This window comes from Octopus sinensis, linkage group LG21 (assembly GCF_006345805.1).
Source record: "Octopus sinensis linkage group LG21, ASM634580v1, whole genome shotgun sequence".
Classification (NCBI taxonomy): domain Eukaryota; kingdom Metazoa; phylum Mollusca; class Cephalopoda; order Octopoda; family Octopodidae; genus Octopus; species Octopus sinensis.
Genome location: NC_043017.1, coordinates 18,897,672 through 18,913,296, shown reverse-complemented (window position 1 = coordinate 18,913,296; position 15,625 = coordinate 18,897,672). Strand labels below are relative to the sequence as shown.

Sequence of the window (15,625 nt, the reverse complement as noted above, 5' to 3'; positions counted from 1 at the left end):
GCAATTATAGAAGACATTTGCCCTTGCAGTTAGGATTCTTATTTTCAATATTAAAATTTATGATTATGTCAATAAATAAAACAAAAGCATTTTGAAATTTCAATTCCCACTGTCACCTCACAAGTCTTTATTTCTGTATTTTGTAATTCCATGTGCAGACGATTTCAATTCTGGACAAAAAAAAAAAAAATTGTTTCAAATACTTTTTTTCCAAAGCCTCTTCCTTCACTCCATTCAGACATATGAAACTTTTTAAATACATTTCCTTCCTCTGTGTGCATGCGTTGATACATGCTAAACAGCTAACAGACAATTCTTAGCTCACACTATAAATGATGGACCTCAAAGAGGAATAACAATATGCAAGAAATAGTAACCAAATCTCCCTACATCAACACAGGGTACTAATATTTTATCCCAACACTCTCTCCAGATTTATATGTTTCAATTCTTTGTTGAAGATCCATAATGTTTATTATTTTGCTGAAATACTCATCATCTAACATCTCATTTACATGTTGACATGAATTGGATGGTTTGAAAGAAGCTGTTGAACCAGAGGATAGTGCCAAGCTCTGGCATTGTTTCTACAGCCAGATACCCTTCATAACAACAACCATTATAAAGAGTGTACATGGATGATTTTATATTGTCACAATATACCTCAAGAGACAAGAACCCTTAAATGTGGGATAGGTGTCTTGCAGTAGGGTAGACAAATGGTTACTCCAATTACAAAAGCAAGATGGTGGTGAAGATGTCAGATCTGTCAGGTTATAGGAAGCGCAATATAAGAGGAATGGCACAGAGAAATGGATAGGATGAATCTGTAGGAATGTATGCAAGAGTGAAAGAAGAGTAGCAGCTGGATAGAGATGGAGAAAGAGATAAATGCAGTGAATGGAGAACAGAGATGGAAGAGTGATCAATGATAGAATATCAGTTGGAAGGTAAATGTCTAGGAAGTAAGAGTCAGTCAACTCGGGTCAAGGAAATAGATTTAATTAGCTTTATTTTATTATTTAAATCATGAACTATTCCATTATTGAGATAAGTACATAATATTTCACACTGAACATAGAACAGATGCACGAATTAATGTAGAAAAGATAGATTATATAGAAACACTAAAGATACTTTAAGGCCAACACAAACAATTACCTTCTATAGAAATTCTTTGTTGAAGCTCATTATTTTTGATAATTTGTTGGAGTATATACATGATTAAATGTATAAAGGGCAAAGATTCTTTGTAAGACATCATACTTACATCCCGATATGGTATAACGAAATATTTTCTTTTATAGTTCATAATTTTATTTCTAATTAAACAGTACAGTGATGTCATTTGTGATTTATAAGAACTCATTTCTCAGTTATTTACACAATATCCAGTAAATTTATTGTATCTCGTCATCTCTCGGCACATATATGTTAGCTACAATATACATATGACTATTTTCTGAAACAATACTTTTATTATAATCATACAGGCAAGTAGATATTAAATGTAGTTACGTGAACTATTTACTCTAGAAAGATAGCTCTGTCTAACTCCCTCTGTGAATACATTTATGGTTAGGTATTTTTTTACAGCACAACATATATTGACACAGTTATTTTCCTGTATGAGTAGATGTATGGGCAGTGAAGTGACGTTTTTGAGAAAATGCTTTACCACAGATATCACAGTGATATGGTTTCTCCCCTGTATGTCTACATTTGTGTGTAGTCAAAGTAGTTGATATTGTGGTTGATATTGTGAATGATTTACCACAGATATCACAGCGATATGGCTTCTCACCTGTATGTATACGCTTGTGAATAAATAATGATTCACTACGAGGAAATGACTTACCACAGATATTGCACGAATATGACTTGTCTCTTGTATGAATATGTTCATGAACAGTTACTGTACGTGTGGTTGCAAATGATTTACCACAGATTTCACAGTGATATGGCTTTTCTCCAGTGTGACTGCGTTTGTGTGCAGTTAAAGACCTACTATCAGAGAACGATTTACCACAAATATCACAAAGGTATCTTTTCTCACCTGTATGAGTACGTTTGTGACTATTTAAGTTACCTTGATCGGATAATGTTTTCCCACAGATATCACAGTGGTATGGCTTTTCTCCTGTATGAAGTCGTTTGTGAGTATTTAGGTTACTTCCTACAGAGAATGATTTACCACAGATATCACAGTGATATGGCTTCTCTCCTGTATGCATATATTTGTGTGTAGTTAAGTGACTACTAATAGAGAAAGATTTACCACAAATATCACAGTGAAATGGTTTCTCTCCAGTATGAAAGCGTTTGTGTACTGTTAATTTACTCTTTGAAGGCATAGATTTACCACAGATATCACAATGGCATGGCTGACCTCCTGTATGAATGTATTTATGTACAGTTAACTGATTACTACGAGCATATGATTTACCACAGATATCACAGTGATAAGGCCTCTCTCCTGTATGTGTACGTATATGAGTAGTTAAGTGACCAGTTGAAATAAAAGCTCTACCACATATATTACACTGATGTGGCTTCTCCCCTGTATGAATACGTTTGTGAGCAGTTAAATAGTTTCTGCGTGCAAATGATTTACCACAGATATCACACTCATTTGACTTTTTTCCTGTCTCTTTTGGCATTTCATTTGCAAAATTCATATTTTCAGACTCTGCCTGAAGTGTAAATGGATTTTCACATAATGTATTTTCCATAATTTTTAGTTTCTCACTAATTCCTGAAAGAGATTTCCTTCAATCTCTGTTGATTTCTGAAGATCGTAGAAACTCATTGGAAAAGGTGTCCAAGTGTAATAAAGAATTCAAATTATTCCTGAAAATATTACAGAAAGTGAAGTAGAAAAAAATTAGAATTCAATAATCCCAGTCTTTAGATGATAAATTATGATGAATCTAAATTAAAAAGAAATTCTTTTACGCAGATACTGTTATATCTGAAATAGAGAAACATAAGATAGAAGCGAAGCTCAATATTCAACAGCAGAAAATTATTTTTCTATCTTGAATAAACTGTACATATAAACATTTACCTCAATCATTGAACAGTGAAGTTTAATTGATTTTTAAAAGTACATTATACAATGTTGTGTAAAGTCTACATACAAACAAATTACAGCTTTACATGGCTATTGTGTAACACACAGATTAAGTAATTTATTTATATATATATATATGGAAAAAAAAAAGTCTAGGTGGGAAATGCTAAAATAATTTTATAAAAAACATTTCAGTACCGGTTTCAGTCATTGAGACTTTTTCAACTGTAACAATTAAATAATTAAATTTAGAAAAATTAAAAGAAAAACTATTTTAAAAGAATATTTGTATAGTGTTCAAATACAAGTGGCATTTTCCTTGTTTCTGCCTGTCTCCGTCTCTCTTGTTTACATATTCATATATTGCAGGTGGCACGTAAAAAACGCCATTTGAGCGTGGCCGTTGCCAATACTGCCCGACTGGCCCTCGTGCCGGTGGCACGTAAAAGCACCCACTACACTCTCGGAGTAGTTGGCATTAGGAAGGGCATACAGCTGTAGAAACGCTGCCAGTTCAGTTTCCGCCGACCGTGTCAACTCAGAACCCCCTTTGGCCGGCCCTAAGCTATAATAGAAGACACTTGTTCCAGGTGCCAAGCAGTGGGACTGAACTCGTGATCATGTGGTTATGAAGATAGCTTTTTACCACACAGCTACGCCTGTGCCTATGATAATGGGGTTTTTTTTGCATGAATCATATAAAGGTTACTCAGATTTTTTTTTCTGCATTGTTAGAAGCTTTCCTTCATTATATGTTTCTTTACTTCTGTACCACGATGCTTCAAGCACAGTACATCGCTCGTCTATCATTAATTTTATACTATATAGATAGTCACTTACGAAAGAGTAACTTAGAAGCTGAACAAGGCCCGCAACTGGCATTGACTTACATAAAACCAAAACCACAATATTAATAGAAACGTCCAGCTAAGACAGTACACACCACAGCCTCACCATCACAATAACTGACAGTATATATGTTAAACTACACAGAGAAAGTCGATAACACTTGATTCTATCCAAACAGGTCAATCGTTATTGTTTATATCCCTAGGTCAGTTCTGACCGTTTAGAACGTGATGAAAGTTTCTGGTGTGTAACGACTTTTATGACTAATCAAAATAAATTTAAAAAATACACTGCGTTGTTGAAAGTAGAAACGACGTTTGAATATGAAAAATAGATTTTAAAAATACCTAATATGAATCACTGCTATTAGAAAGTCAGGCTAGTCGTGTTGCCGAAGAGAAAATTTCTTCCACTGCGCGTATATAGATAGATATTGTTGATGAATATAACCCGGAACATAAATATGGAAGCTTCTTCTACAGTTTATACATCAAACTATTAGCTTGATATTAGACTTTCTGGGAGAAGACCGAATTCAGCTTCCGGTTGAACATGCGTATTGTGGAAAGTTACTAGCTCACACTAGTCGTCAACATCTTGTGACCAGCTGCTATAGCTTTTCAGCTCTATTGGGAATGTCGGTTTCTCTTTTCTAAAATTACACTTCTAACACAGAGAAAACCTGGCATATCTACTCAAATGTTTCCCTCCCCACCAAACTTTCCTCATAACTTCCAGAAAACGAATCTTTTTTGAATGAAATTTTCTGCAAATACCTTTCAGATAGTGTAGATTGCGATTCGGATCTTTTCTGTTTGGCTGCTAATTTTCAGTCTCTTCAATTTCTGTTCGAATTGGTTTCATATTCAGTGTAATGATATATTTTTCTATACTAATCAATGCCATGAAAATCATTTTCGCCATAAATCAACAAATAAGGAGACAAAATGCTTAGATTCGTTTCCTCCAGATTTACATTATGAGTTCAAATTCTCCCGAAGTAGGCTTGTTTCATTTTTTTGACAAGTTGTGGTGCACCTAGCACTGTATACAATAATTTCATTATATAAAATTTTCAGTAATTTCAGACAATTGTAAGCTATAGACATTAGTGTGTTACCATAGTAACAAGCCAAACATGAGAACTCTTTTGTCTGTGAGAAAGCATGTGTTGACAAATATATTTCAGTCATTGAGGTGGTTGTCATGTGTGCCAAAAATAGCAACCAAATAGACCTTAAATCACAAACAAAAGGAGGATGTGGTTTTGTACTTGCCAGAAAAGCATGTCATACCCCAAAGAAAATTATGGAAAATGGAGAAGCATTTTATGAGTACAAGAAAACTTGGTGGGAATATGTATTGCTAATGTTCACATCAAGGATGCATGGAGTCTGTGTCAGTGAGGAAAGACACATGGATTGAAGGTGGCACCCTTACTCTTAAGACTCTAGTGCTTTTCCTATATTCATAGGCTAAGGAATTAACTTCAATCCGATTTTATGTTGAAGAACTGGGGTCAGCGATTGCACAGCTTTTGATTATCACAGCTATGGTGTCGTATAAAAGCATACGTGCCATTTTCAAGATGTGGACAAAATGTGTCGTCACACTCAAAATGTCAGCTTCTAAATCCTGGGTGACAGGAGGCTGTGTTGATGTACGTTAGCCTCTCATTTGGCTTGCAGTAGGGCCTGTTGAGCGTGATGTGTAAGAAGTCTGCAGTGGTGAGATTGGTCTCGGTGGTAATTTTCAGTCCCTTGGAGCCAAGTGTACTAATCAGATCTTTCCTAAGCCTGTCTTGGGTATGCCTGTTTGCTTTCTAGAGATAGCCAAAGTGTTGTCTCTGTAGAGACCAAAGAGGAGAGAGAGGAACTTTTTCTTAAGGGTATCACGGATATACAACACGATGTCACATACATACATCAGTGCTGTTGTAGACCCACACCACTACATCAAAGGAGCCCATGGAGTCAGATTGCTTGACCCAGGCCAAACCTTTATTGAACAGCACTGTTTCTCTGTCAACAGTTGAGACCCAGAGAAAACAATTGCACTCAAATGATTTGAAGTTAAGACTCTGATATCTTTCCAAGTAACCAATCCTGCAGGGTAAAGCATGGCTATAAGAGGAGTTGAAGTGAGCAGATATGGAGGCAATAATACATAAAATAACAGCCTGAGTTTGATATACAAAATATATATCTAATATAATAAATGCGAAAACTAATTTGTGTGTCAGTGTGTCACACTTAGAGCCCCTTTTTCACTATTCAGTGACACTCCTACTATTCCTCATAATTGGGTGAGAATAATAGTTAGGCATAGAGATGGCGAAGACAGAGAAAAAGAGAATCAAAAAAATTTAGGAAGAGCTGATGATGTTTTATTAAAAGTAATAGTGTTGATGGTGACAGTGGGAGTAACAATAAAAGAGAGAAAGAGGGAGATGATGTACAACTTTGTTTAACCATGTCTCTTTGACAGAAATTCCTGTCGCTGAGATACTGAACACTGTCATTTTTGTTTTATTATTACATATATATATATATATATATATATATATATATATATATATATATATATATATATATTATATATATATATACACACACATATAAAATACACTTTAACTGAAATGAAGTAGCCCAGCATATCATACCATTTTGGAATTAGGTTGATTTCTGTAAGTTAAGAACATTCCGGGTCGAATCCTGAAATTTTGGATTCCTATGTTTTCATTACGGTGATTTTTTTGACATTTTTTTTTTTCGACAAATATGATCATCATTGGGATATGACTCTGCAGGAAGCAATTACAACAAATTCTCCAAAACAAGTCAGAGATCTGTTTGCAGATCTTCCCATTTGGGGGTTAGCTGCTTAAAAGCTAGTATATATATATATATATATATATATATATATACACACACACACACACACATACATGAAAACAGAAAGATAGCAAACTAAAGATATTCAAGAGGTATATTTAAGTTATTTAAGTATAGATATACAGATATTTATATGCCAATAAATCTAACTTACACTGAAAACAAATGACAGAGAAAATTAAAGGGGAGAAGGTAAGGGGTTAAAGTCCAACAGCTGTTTTGAGAGGGGGGAGGCTCAGTATCCTACTTAATGTTGGCAGATGCCATTCAAGACTCTAGATGTTAGTTGTTACATCTTGAGAAATTTGTCTGCCTCTCTCTCTATGAATACATTTATGGTTAGGTATTTTTCATAGCACATCATACATTTACACAGTTATTTTTCTGTATGAATTGATGCATGGGCAGTGAAATGACGCTTTTGAGAAAATGATTTACCACAGATATCACAGTGATATGGCACATCTCGTGTGTGAATGTGTTTGTGTTTAGTTAAGTAACTTGTTGTAGTGAATGATTTACCACAGGTGTCGCAGATATATGGTTTCTCCCCTGTATGACTGCGTTTGTGAAGAGTTAAGTTAGTTAATCCTGAGAATGATTTACCACAGATATCACAGTGATATGGCTTCTCACCTGTATGCACACGTTTGTGAATAGGTAATGACTCTCTACGAAGAAATGACTTACCACAGATATCACATGAATATGACTTATCTCCTGTATGAATGTGTTGGTGAACAGTTACTGTACGTGTAGTAGCAAATGATTTACCACAGATTTCACAGTGATATGGTTTTTCTCCAGTGTGACTGCGTTTGTGAACAATTAAACATCTACTGTAAGAGAATGATTTTCCACAAATATCACAGAGGTATCGTTTCTCTCCTGTATGAGTACGTTTGTGACTAGCTAAGTTACCTTGATCAGATAATGTTTTGCCACAGATATCACAATGATACGGCTTTTCTCCTGTATGAAGTCGTTTGTGAGTATTTAGGCTACTTCCTACAGAGAATGATTTACCACAGATATCACAGTGATATGGTTTCACTCCTGTATGAATATATTTGTGAGTAGTTAAGTGACTACTAATAGAGAAAGATTTACCACAAATATCACAGTGAAATGGTTTCTCTCCAGTATGAAAGCGTTTGTGTACAGTTAATTTACTCTTTGAAGATATAGATTTACCACAGATATCACAATGAAATGGTTGCCCTCCTGTATGAATGTATTTATGGACAGTCAACTGATGACTCCGAGCAAATGATTTACCACAGATATCACAGTGATAAGGCTTCTCACCTGTATGTGTACGTATATGAGTAGTTAAGTGACCAGTTGAAATGAAAGCTTTACCACAAATATTACACTGATGTGGTTTCTCCCCTGTATGAATACGTTTGTGAGCAGATAAATAGTTTCTGTGTGCGAATGATTTACCACAGATATCACACTCATTTGACTTTTTTCCTGTCTCTTTTGGCATTTCATTTGCAAAATTCATGTTTTCAGACTCCGTCTCAAGTGTAAATGGTTTTTTCACATAATGTATTTTCCATTATCTTTCGTTTCTCACTAATTTTTGTAGTTCATTTTTATTTTATTGAAAGAGATTTCCTTCAAATTTGTTCCCTGTTGATTTCTGAAGATGGTAGAAACTCCCTTGGAAAGATGTCCAAGTTTAGTTAGAATGCGAATCGCTCTTCACTATATTACAAAGTAGAAAAATTAGAATCCAATAATATGATAATCAGTCTTTAAGTAATTAATACTGAATCTTAAAGAAAAAAATTCTTTTATGCAGATACCATCTATTATATCTGAAATAATAGAGAAACAGTGTAAGATATAGGGGAAGTTAAATATTCAACTGCAGAAAACTGTCTACCCTTGTATATTGGTTAAACTAGATATAAACATTTGCATCAATCGCTGATCAGTAAAGTTCAATTGATTTTCGTAATTACATCATACAACCTTGAGTAAAGTCTACATGTATACAAATTATAGCTTCACATGGCTATTGTGTAACATACAAAATTTTAAAAAACGAAGGACTTCTAAAAATGTGAAAAGTGGATGTTGAGTAATCATCATATAACGCAGGCACGAAGGTCCATCTTGAGAACTAAGCTGTTTACAAATGTGAGTATATGCAGATTCTGTCATTTAAAGGATAATGAGAGTCATCTAAGTCGCACCATCTACACAAACTCTGATTTTTAAACCGTGCGCTTCTGATGATTGGCTTTTTGGCATGAATTATGTTAAGGCTATTCAACTCCCCCTTTTTGCATTGTTACTTTAATTTCTGTATCACAATGCTTTTGTATTATGTTAAACTACAGAAAGTTGCTTTCGAAAGAATAAGTAAATTACAGGCTTCACAAGGCCCGTAACTGGCAATGACGAAACAACCAAAACAATAATAGAAACGTCCAGCTAAAATATAGCACTATCACATATATTAAACTACAGAATGGATGTCGATAACATTCGGTTCTATCCAAGCAGGTCATTCGTCGTTGTTCATAGTCCGAGGTCAGTTCTACTGTTGTGAGAGTTTCTGCGGTGTAAATTCGAGTTAAATGACGAGTCAAGCAGAAGACCACATTGCTTTGCTGAATGAAACAGTGTTTGAATGTGAAAAGTCAGTAAAAATACCTCGTATGAATAACAGTGACGATGGTCGTGTGTTGAAGAGAAAATTTTATCCGCTCTGCGTGTAAGTGCATGTATATATCATAACTTGCGAAATAAATACTGCTGTTTGTTCAACAATTTTTGCAACAAACTAATACAGTACAGTTTGTGTTCGAAGACCGATTTCATCTTCCGGCTGAACATGCGCATCGTGCAAAGATAACACATATGCAATGTATACCTAGACACCGATATCGCTCCTTGCACGTCATGAGACTGAGAAAGAAGCCGGCGATCTTAGTACTTATACCGTAAGATCGCCCTTTTGATCTCTTCAATGAATGTCGATTTCTCTTTTCTCAAATTTTCAGCAGATTATTATTTTTGTTGTTGATAGTAGCTAATAATAATAATGAAAAGAGTGAAAAGGATCTGCTCTACCAACTTAACACTTCAACAAAAGAGTATGCATGCCACTCTATGCTGACGCTGCTTTAAAAGCAAAGTTTACCCTTACTAAGTCCAAACTCCTGTCTGCTTTCTCTGATTACATTAAAACTTACTAAAGCTTCCACTGTTGAATATCTTGTCATCACACCTAAAATGCCAGCTTCCCAATCCTGTTTTCTGATTGGATAAAAATAATCAAACTTTAAATCTCTCTAACGTTTTTCTAAAATTTTTCTAGAACAAGTGAATACCAACATGAGATTCAGTGTGAAAAATTATATCAATATACTAAATTTTAAAATTTCAAAAAGATCCCACCGCTGTTCATATCCAGTCTTGAGGGAGGCTGAAGTGCTCTCCATTTGTTGAGTGTTATAAACAGCATTTAAATTAAAATCAATCCCCATGGGTGAACTCTTTTACTGAAATCATGACCCTTAAAACAGTTATTGGGCACCACAGATCAATATTGAATGTACTTTCTCTTCTCTTATAGGAAAATTGTAAACAGAGTTTAACCAATTCTTTCTCTACCACAATTTTATAAGAAGAAAAGAGATGAAACATTTAATGTCAAATAGTTCATATCATTTTGAATTTGTCTCACATGCTATTTAGGGGTATTGCAGTGGTACATCTATTTGAAGCTCCATTAAAAACCTTGACACGTGTACACTGTGTGTTCCTGCATGTATATATCTATAAATGTAGCTATACATATGTAGATATATGTTCTGTTACCTAGGTGACCAAGTTATCAATGGGGGAGGAAGCTGTGAAAGCGTAGTTGCTTGAATAAAAACATGCTGGGCAAAGTTCAGAGAGCCACTACCTTTGTTGGTAAACAAGTGCCTCTCCCTCACAGTAAAAGGCAAACCGTATGATGCCTGTCTATGCCATATCGCAGTGAAATATGGGCTGTGACAACTGAGGATATGCAAATGCTTGAAAGAAATGAATCCAGCTTGCTCTGCTGGATGAGTAATGACAGTGTCCAAATACGGCAGAGTGTAAATGATTTAAGAGAAAAATTGGGTATCAGATGTAGTGTGCAAGAGAGAAGACTGCACTGGTATGGTTATATGATGCTTATGGAGACAACTGTATAGAGAAGTGTTAATCTCTGATATTGATGGAAACCTGTGGAAGGGGTATACACAGGAAGACATCAGACCAGCAATGCAATTTGAAAGTAGCATTGCAGATAAGGTAATGAAGGATATTGAAGGGGAAAGCTGCAGGCCCATTATGGATCATAGCAGAGATGCTCAAGATATGTGCTGAGATGGGATACATGATTTCCGTCCAGATAGTAAATCAAGTTATAAAGGAGAGTGTCAGGCATAGGAGTATTATCATAAACTGTTACAAAGGCAAGGGTAATACCTTAAGAAGCAGCTACAGAAGAATAAAATTATTGAATAAGGTTATGAAAATCACAGAATTATAGTACAATCGATTTGTGACAGGCTGTAACTAGATAAAAAGCAGTGTGGCCTTCAAATTGGAAGAGGTACAGCAGATGCAATCTTCCGAGAGAGGCAACTGCAAGAGAAATGCTTGCCTAAGAGTAGACAATTATACTTGGTTTATGTTGATATGGTGTTTGTCAAGGTACCACATATAGTAATCTCATGGTCACTAAAGAAGCTAAGTGCTGACTTGTGAGAGGTGTACAAGTTATTTATAAAGATGCACTCAGTAGAGTGAGAGTCAACAATTACTTCAGTGTAATTTAGTGTGAGGGTTGGAATCAATCAAGGCACAGTCCTTAGTCCTCTGTCCAGGCCAGCACAGAGGAGTTTATGCCTGGCTGACCATGGGAACTCCTGTATGCTGATAATCTAGTTCTCATACCTGAATCTAGAAAGGAATTGGAGGGCAAAAATCTCCATATGGAAGCTGAGATTAGAATCAGTAAGCCTTACATTTAGGACAGAATGTTTTAGAAAGTAGAAATGATGATAGGACCCTCCAGGAATTAGTCTGATTTCATATGCAAAAAATGCATAAGATGTAGTGTAGCCAATGGAAGCAAGAGAAGTGAAATCACAAGCAGACTACCATAGAACCTGTTTCGTATGTGATAGATGAACTGGAGCAGTATGCATTACAAACACTCTGGAAATAGAAAGTCTCAAATACCTAGATAGCTCACTAAAATTAGTTGATAATTTTTTTATATCTATAGGCTGTAATTTGCAAGTGAGGTGGTTGCTACAAAAGAAATTATATCCCGAGTGAGACCAGTTAAAGAAAGTTCAAGGAGATACTACTACTGTTTGTGGGTATGAAAACTAGTGTTTTACCCACAGAGTGAAGAGCTGATTGTATGAATCTTACATCAGAACTACAATAATGCATGGTAGTGAGAGACAAGCTTTGATGGTAGAGGACTTGGGAAGACAAAAAAAAATTGTGCATTCTTTACTGGCTCTGCAATGTAAGTGTGCTTCAATGACAAACTATAAAGAGAAAACTTGTCACAAGATGAATCACATGTGGTGTGCAAAAAAACAAGATGGCACTTGTATGAATATGATCCATATATGGACAGTTGTATGAAGAAGTACCAATCACATGATTGGAGCTTGTGGAAGAGGCAGAAACAGTAAGACATGGGAGGAAGTGGTGTAAGGCTAACTTCAAGACCTTGAGCCCCATGGAAAATATGTCAAAGGAACAGGAAGACCGACAATTTGCAGTTCTTCAGAAAACCAGCCCTGCTTAATGAAATTGAGTTTTGAAAGCGGTGTGTGTGTGTATGTAAACATATATATATATACATGTGTACAAATGACCACCTTGACCTGTCTCCTCATATCATTTCCCTCCTCTGTACATGTCCTTCACTGCAGCTCTCCCTTGATACCACTTTATTTTTTTTCTCACTATCTGGAACCATATCTTTTGTTCACCATTTTTCACCCATTGCTATTGTTATCTCCACTCATATTAAACTGATTCATCACTCACCACAGAACCAAACAATCTCTCATTATGTACTATGTCTCCCTCCAAAATACTCCAGCAACCTACCAATTTAGATGAAGGTGCAGGAAGTAGGAGTAGGTCAAGAAAGTAATAGGAGTATTGTACAAGAGCACCAATAACTTTCTCCAATGTTAAAGCCAAAAATATTTAGCTTTATTCCATTATTTAAATCATGACCCATTCCATTGTTGAGAAAAATACGTAACATTTGACACAGAATATAGAATATAGGAACGAATTTCAAAAAGATAGATTATGTACATACACTGTTTGTTGAAGAATATACAAGATTGAATGTATAAAAGACAAACACTATATACAAGACATCATACTTTTATCCTGATGTGTTCTGCACTTTTATTTCTCAGTTATTTTCACACAACATCCAATAAATTCATTCTATGTCTTCCCTCAGGAAATATGTTAGTTGCAATATATATGTATACTTTCTGAAACAATACTTTTATTTAAATAATCAAAGTGGTAAGATATCTCAAGACTCTAGATATTAGTTGTCGTCACATAAATTATAATCTTGAAAGAGAGAGCTAGCTCTCTCCATGAATACATTTAAGGTTAGATATTTTGTTTACAGCACATCGTACAGTGACTTGACACAGTTATTTTTCTCTATGAACCAATGCATGGGCAGTGAAATGACGTTTCTGAGAAAATGATTTGCCACAGATATCACAGTGATATGACACATCTCGTGTGTGAATGTGTTTGTGTTTAGTCAAGTAACTTGTTGTAGTGAATGATTTACCACAGGTATCACAGTGATATGGTTTCTCTCCTGTATGACTGCGCTTGTGTATAGTTAAGGTAGTTGACACTGCGAATGATTTACCACAGATATCACAGCGATATGGCTTCTCACCTGTATGTATACGTTTGTGAATAGGTAATGATTCTCTACGAGGAAATGACTTACCACAGATATCACATGAATATGGCTTGTCTCCTGTATGAATATGTTGGTGAACAGTTACTTCACCTGTGGTAGTGAATGCTTTACCACAAATTTCACAGTGATATGGCTTTTCTCCTGTGTGAATGCGTTTGTGAGTAGTTAAACGACCACTGTGAGAAAATGATTTACCACAAATATCACAAAGGTATCGTTTCTCTCCTGTATGAATACGTTTGTGACTAGTTAAGTTACCTGAATCAGATAAGGTTTTGCCACAGATGTCACAGTGGTATGGCTTTTCTCCTGTATGAAGTCGTTTGTGAGTATTTAGGTTACTCCCTACAGAGAATGATTTACCACAGATATCACAGTGATATGGTTTCACTCCTGTATGAATATATTTGTGAGTAGTTAAGTGACTACTAATAGAGAATGATTTCCCACAGATGTCACACTGAAATGGCTTCTCTCCAGTATGGAAACGTTTGTGCACTTTTAATTTACTGTTTGAAGACATTGATTTACCACAGATATCACAATGGTATGGCTGCCCTCCTGTATGAATATATTTATGTACAGTTAAGTGAGTACTATGAGCAAATGATTTACCACAGATATCACAGTGATAAGGCTTCTCTCCTGTATGAGTACGTATATGAGTAGTTAAGTGACAACTTGAAATAAATGATTTGCCACAAATATTACACTGATGTGGCTTCTCCCCTGTATGAATACGTTTGTGAGCAGTTAAAGAGTTTCTGTGTGCGAATGATTTACCACAGATATCACAGTAGTTCGATGCTTTTCTTGTCCCTTTCAACATTTTATCAGCAAAATTAATGTTTTCAGACTCTATCTGAAGCGTAAATGATTTGTCACATAATGTGTTTTCCATAATTTTTCGTTTCTCACTATTTCCATGAAAGAACTTGGACCTCTGTTGATTTCTGAAGATTGTAGGAACTCCTTTAGAAAGATGTCCAAGTTGAAATTATTAGACAGTGAAGTAGAAAAATTAGAATCCAATAATATAATAACCTCAGTCTTTAGATGATAAATGATGATGAATGTAAAGGGAAAAAAATTCTTTTATGCAGATACCATCTGTTATATCTGAAATAATAGAGAAACAGTTTAAGATATAAGTGAAGCTGAATATCTTGAACAACAGAAAATTATCAACCTTTCTCTATCCATTAAGCTGTATATCTAACCATTTATCTCAATCACTGAACAGAAAGTTCAATTAATTTCTAAAATTACAACATACAACTTTGTGTAAAGTCTACATATTTACAAATATTGTATTAGTGTAACATAAGAAAAATATGGAGTAGCGTAGAAAGACTTCTAACAATATGAAAAGTGGAATTTGAACAATCTTTATATATTGGAGGCATAAGGTTCATCATAAAGAACTATGCTGTTTACAAGTATGAGTATAGGTAGATTCTGTCATTTTTATTGCCGAAAGGGCAGTGAGAGTCATCAATGTCGCATCATCTCCACAAACTCCCATTTTTAGACAGTTCGCTTCTGATGATGAGCTTTTTTGCATGAATTATGAAATGCCTACTCAACTTTCCCTTTCTGCATTGTTAGAAGCTTGCCTTCATTATTTGTTGCCTACTTTTATATCATATATTAAACTATAGAAAGTCGCTTTTGAAAGAGTAACTTACAGGCCTTAACAAGGCCCATAACTGGTAATGACTACACAAAACCAAAACAATATTAATAGAAATACATCACAGCCTCACCATCACATTGTCTAACATTATGTATGTTAAACTACACAATGGT

General features: G+C 35.1%; 2 protein-coding genes across 5 annotated transcripts in view; both read right to left on the bottom strand.

Moving 5' to 3' along the window:
* Window positions 1-97: 97 nt before the first annotated feature.
* LOC118767368 (zinc finger protein 708-like) lies at window positions 98-4,869 on the bottom strand. The gene is made up of 2 exons (XM_036511804.1): window positions 4,270-4,869; window positions 98-2,971 (listed from the first exon to the last, which is right to left on the bottom strand). Exon 2 carries the CDS (start codon window positions 2,730-2,732, stop codon window positions 1,617-1,619), a length of 1,116 nt encoding a protein of 371 aa, XP_036367697.1. The 5' UTR covers window positions 2,733-2,971; window positions 4,270-4,869; the 3' UTR covers window positions 98-1,616.
* Window positions 4,870-13,237: 8,368 nt separating this feature from the next.
* LOC115222936 (zinc finger protein 98-like) overlaps window positions 13,238-15,625 on the bottom strand; it is a 61,902-nt gene continuing 59,514 nt past the window's right edge. For 3 of the 4 annotated variants that reach the window (XM_036511796.1, XM_036511797.1, XM_029793337.2), the window contains one exon: window positions 13,238-14,935. In XM_036511796.1, coding sequence (XP_036367689.1) covers window positions 13,530-14,717 — 1,188 coding nt within the window. In that variant the 5' untranslated portion in view covers window positions 14,718-14,935 and the 3' untranslated portion in view covers window positions 13,238-13,529. The remainder of the gene's footprint in view (window positions 14,936-15,625) is intronic. The other variant, XM_036511798.1, reaches the window with a different exon arrangement.

Excerpts from the sequence above, each read along its gene's own strand:
- LOC118767368 (XM_036511804.1), bottom strand. The coding sequence starts at position 2,732 with ATGGAAAATACATTATGTGAAAATCCATTTACACTTCAGGCAGAGTCT.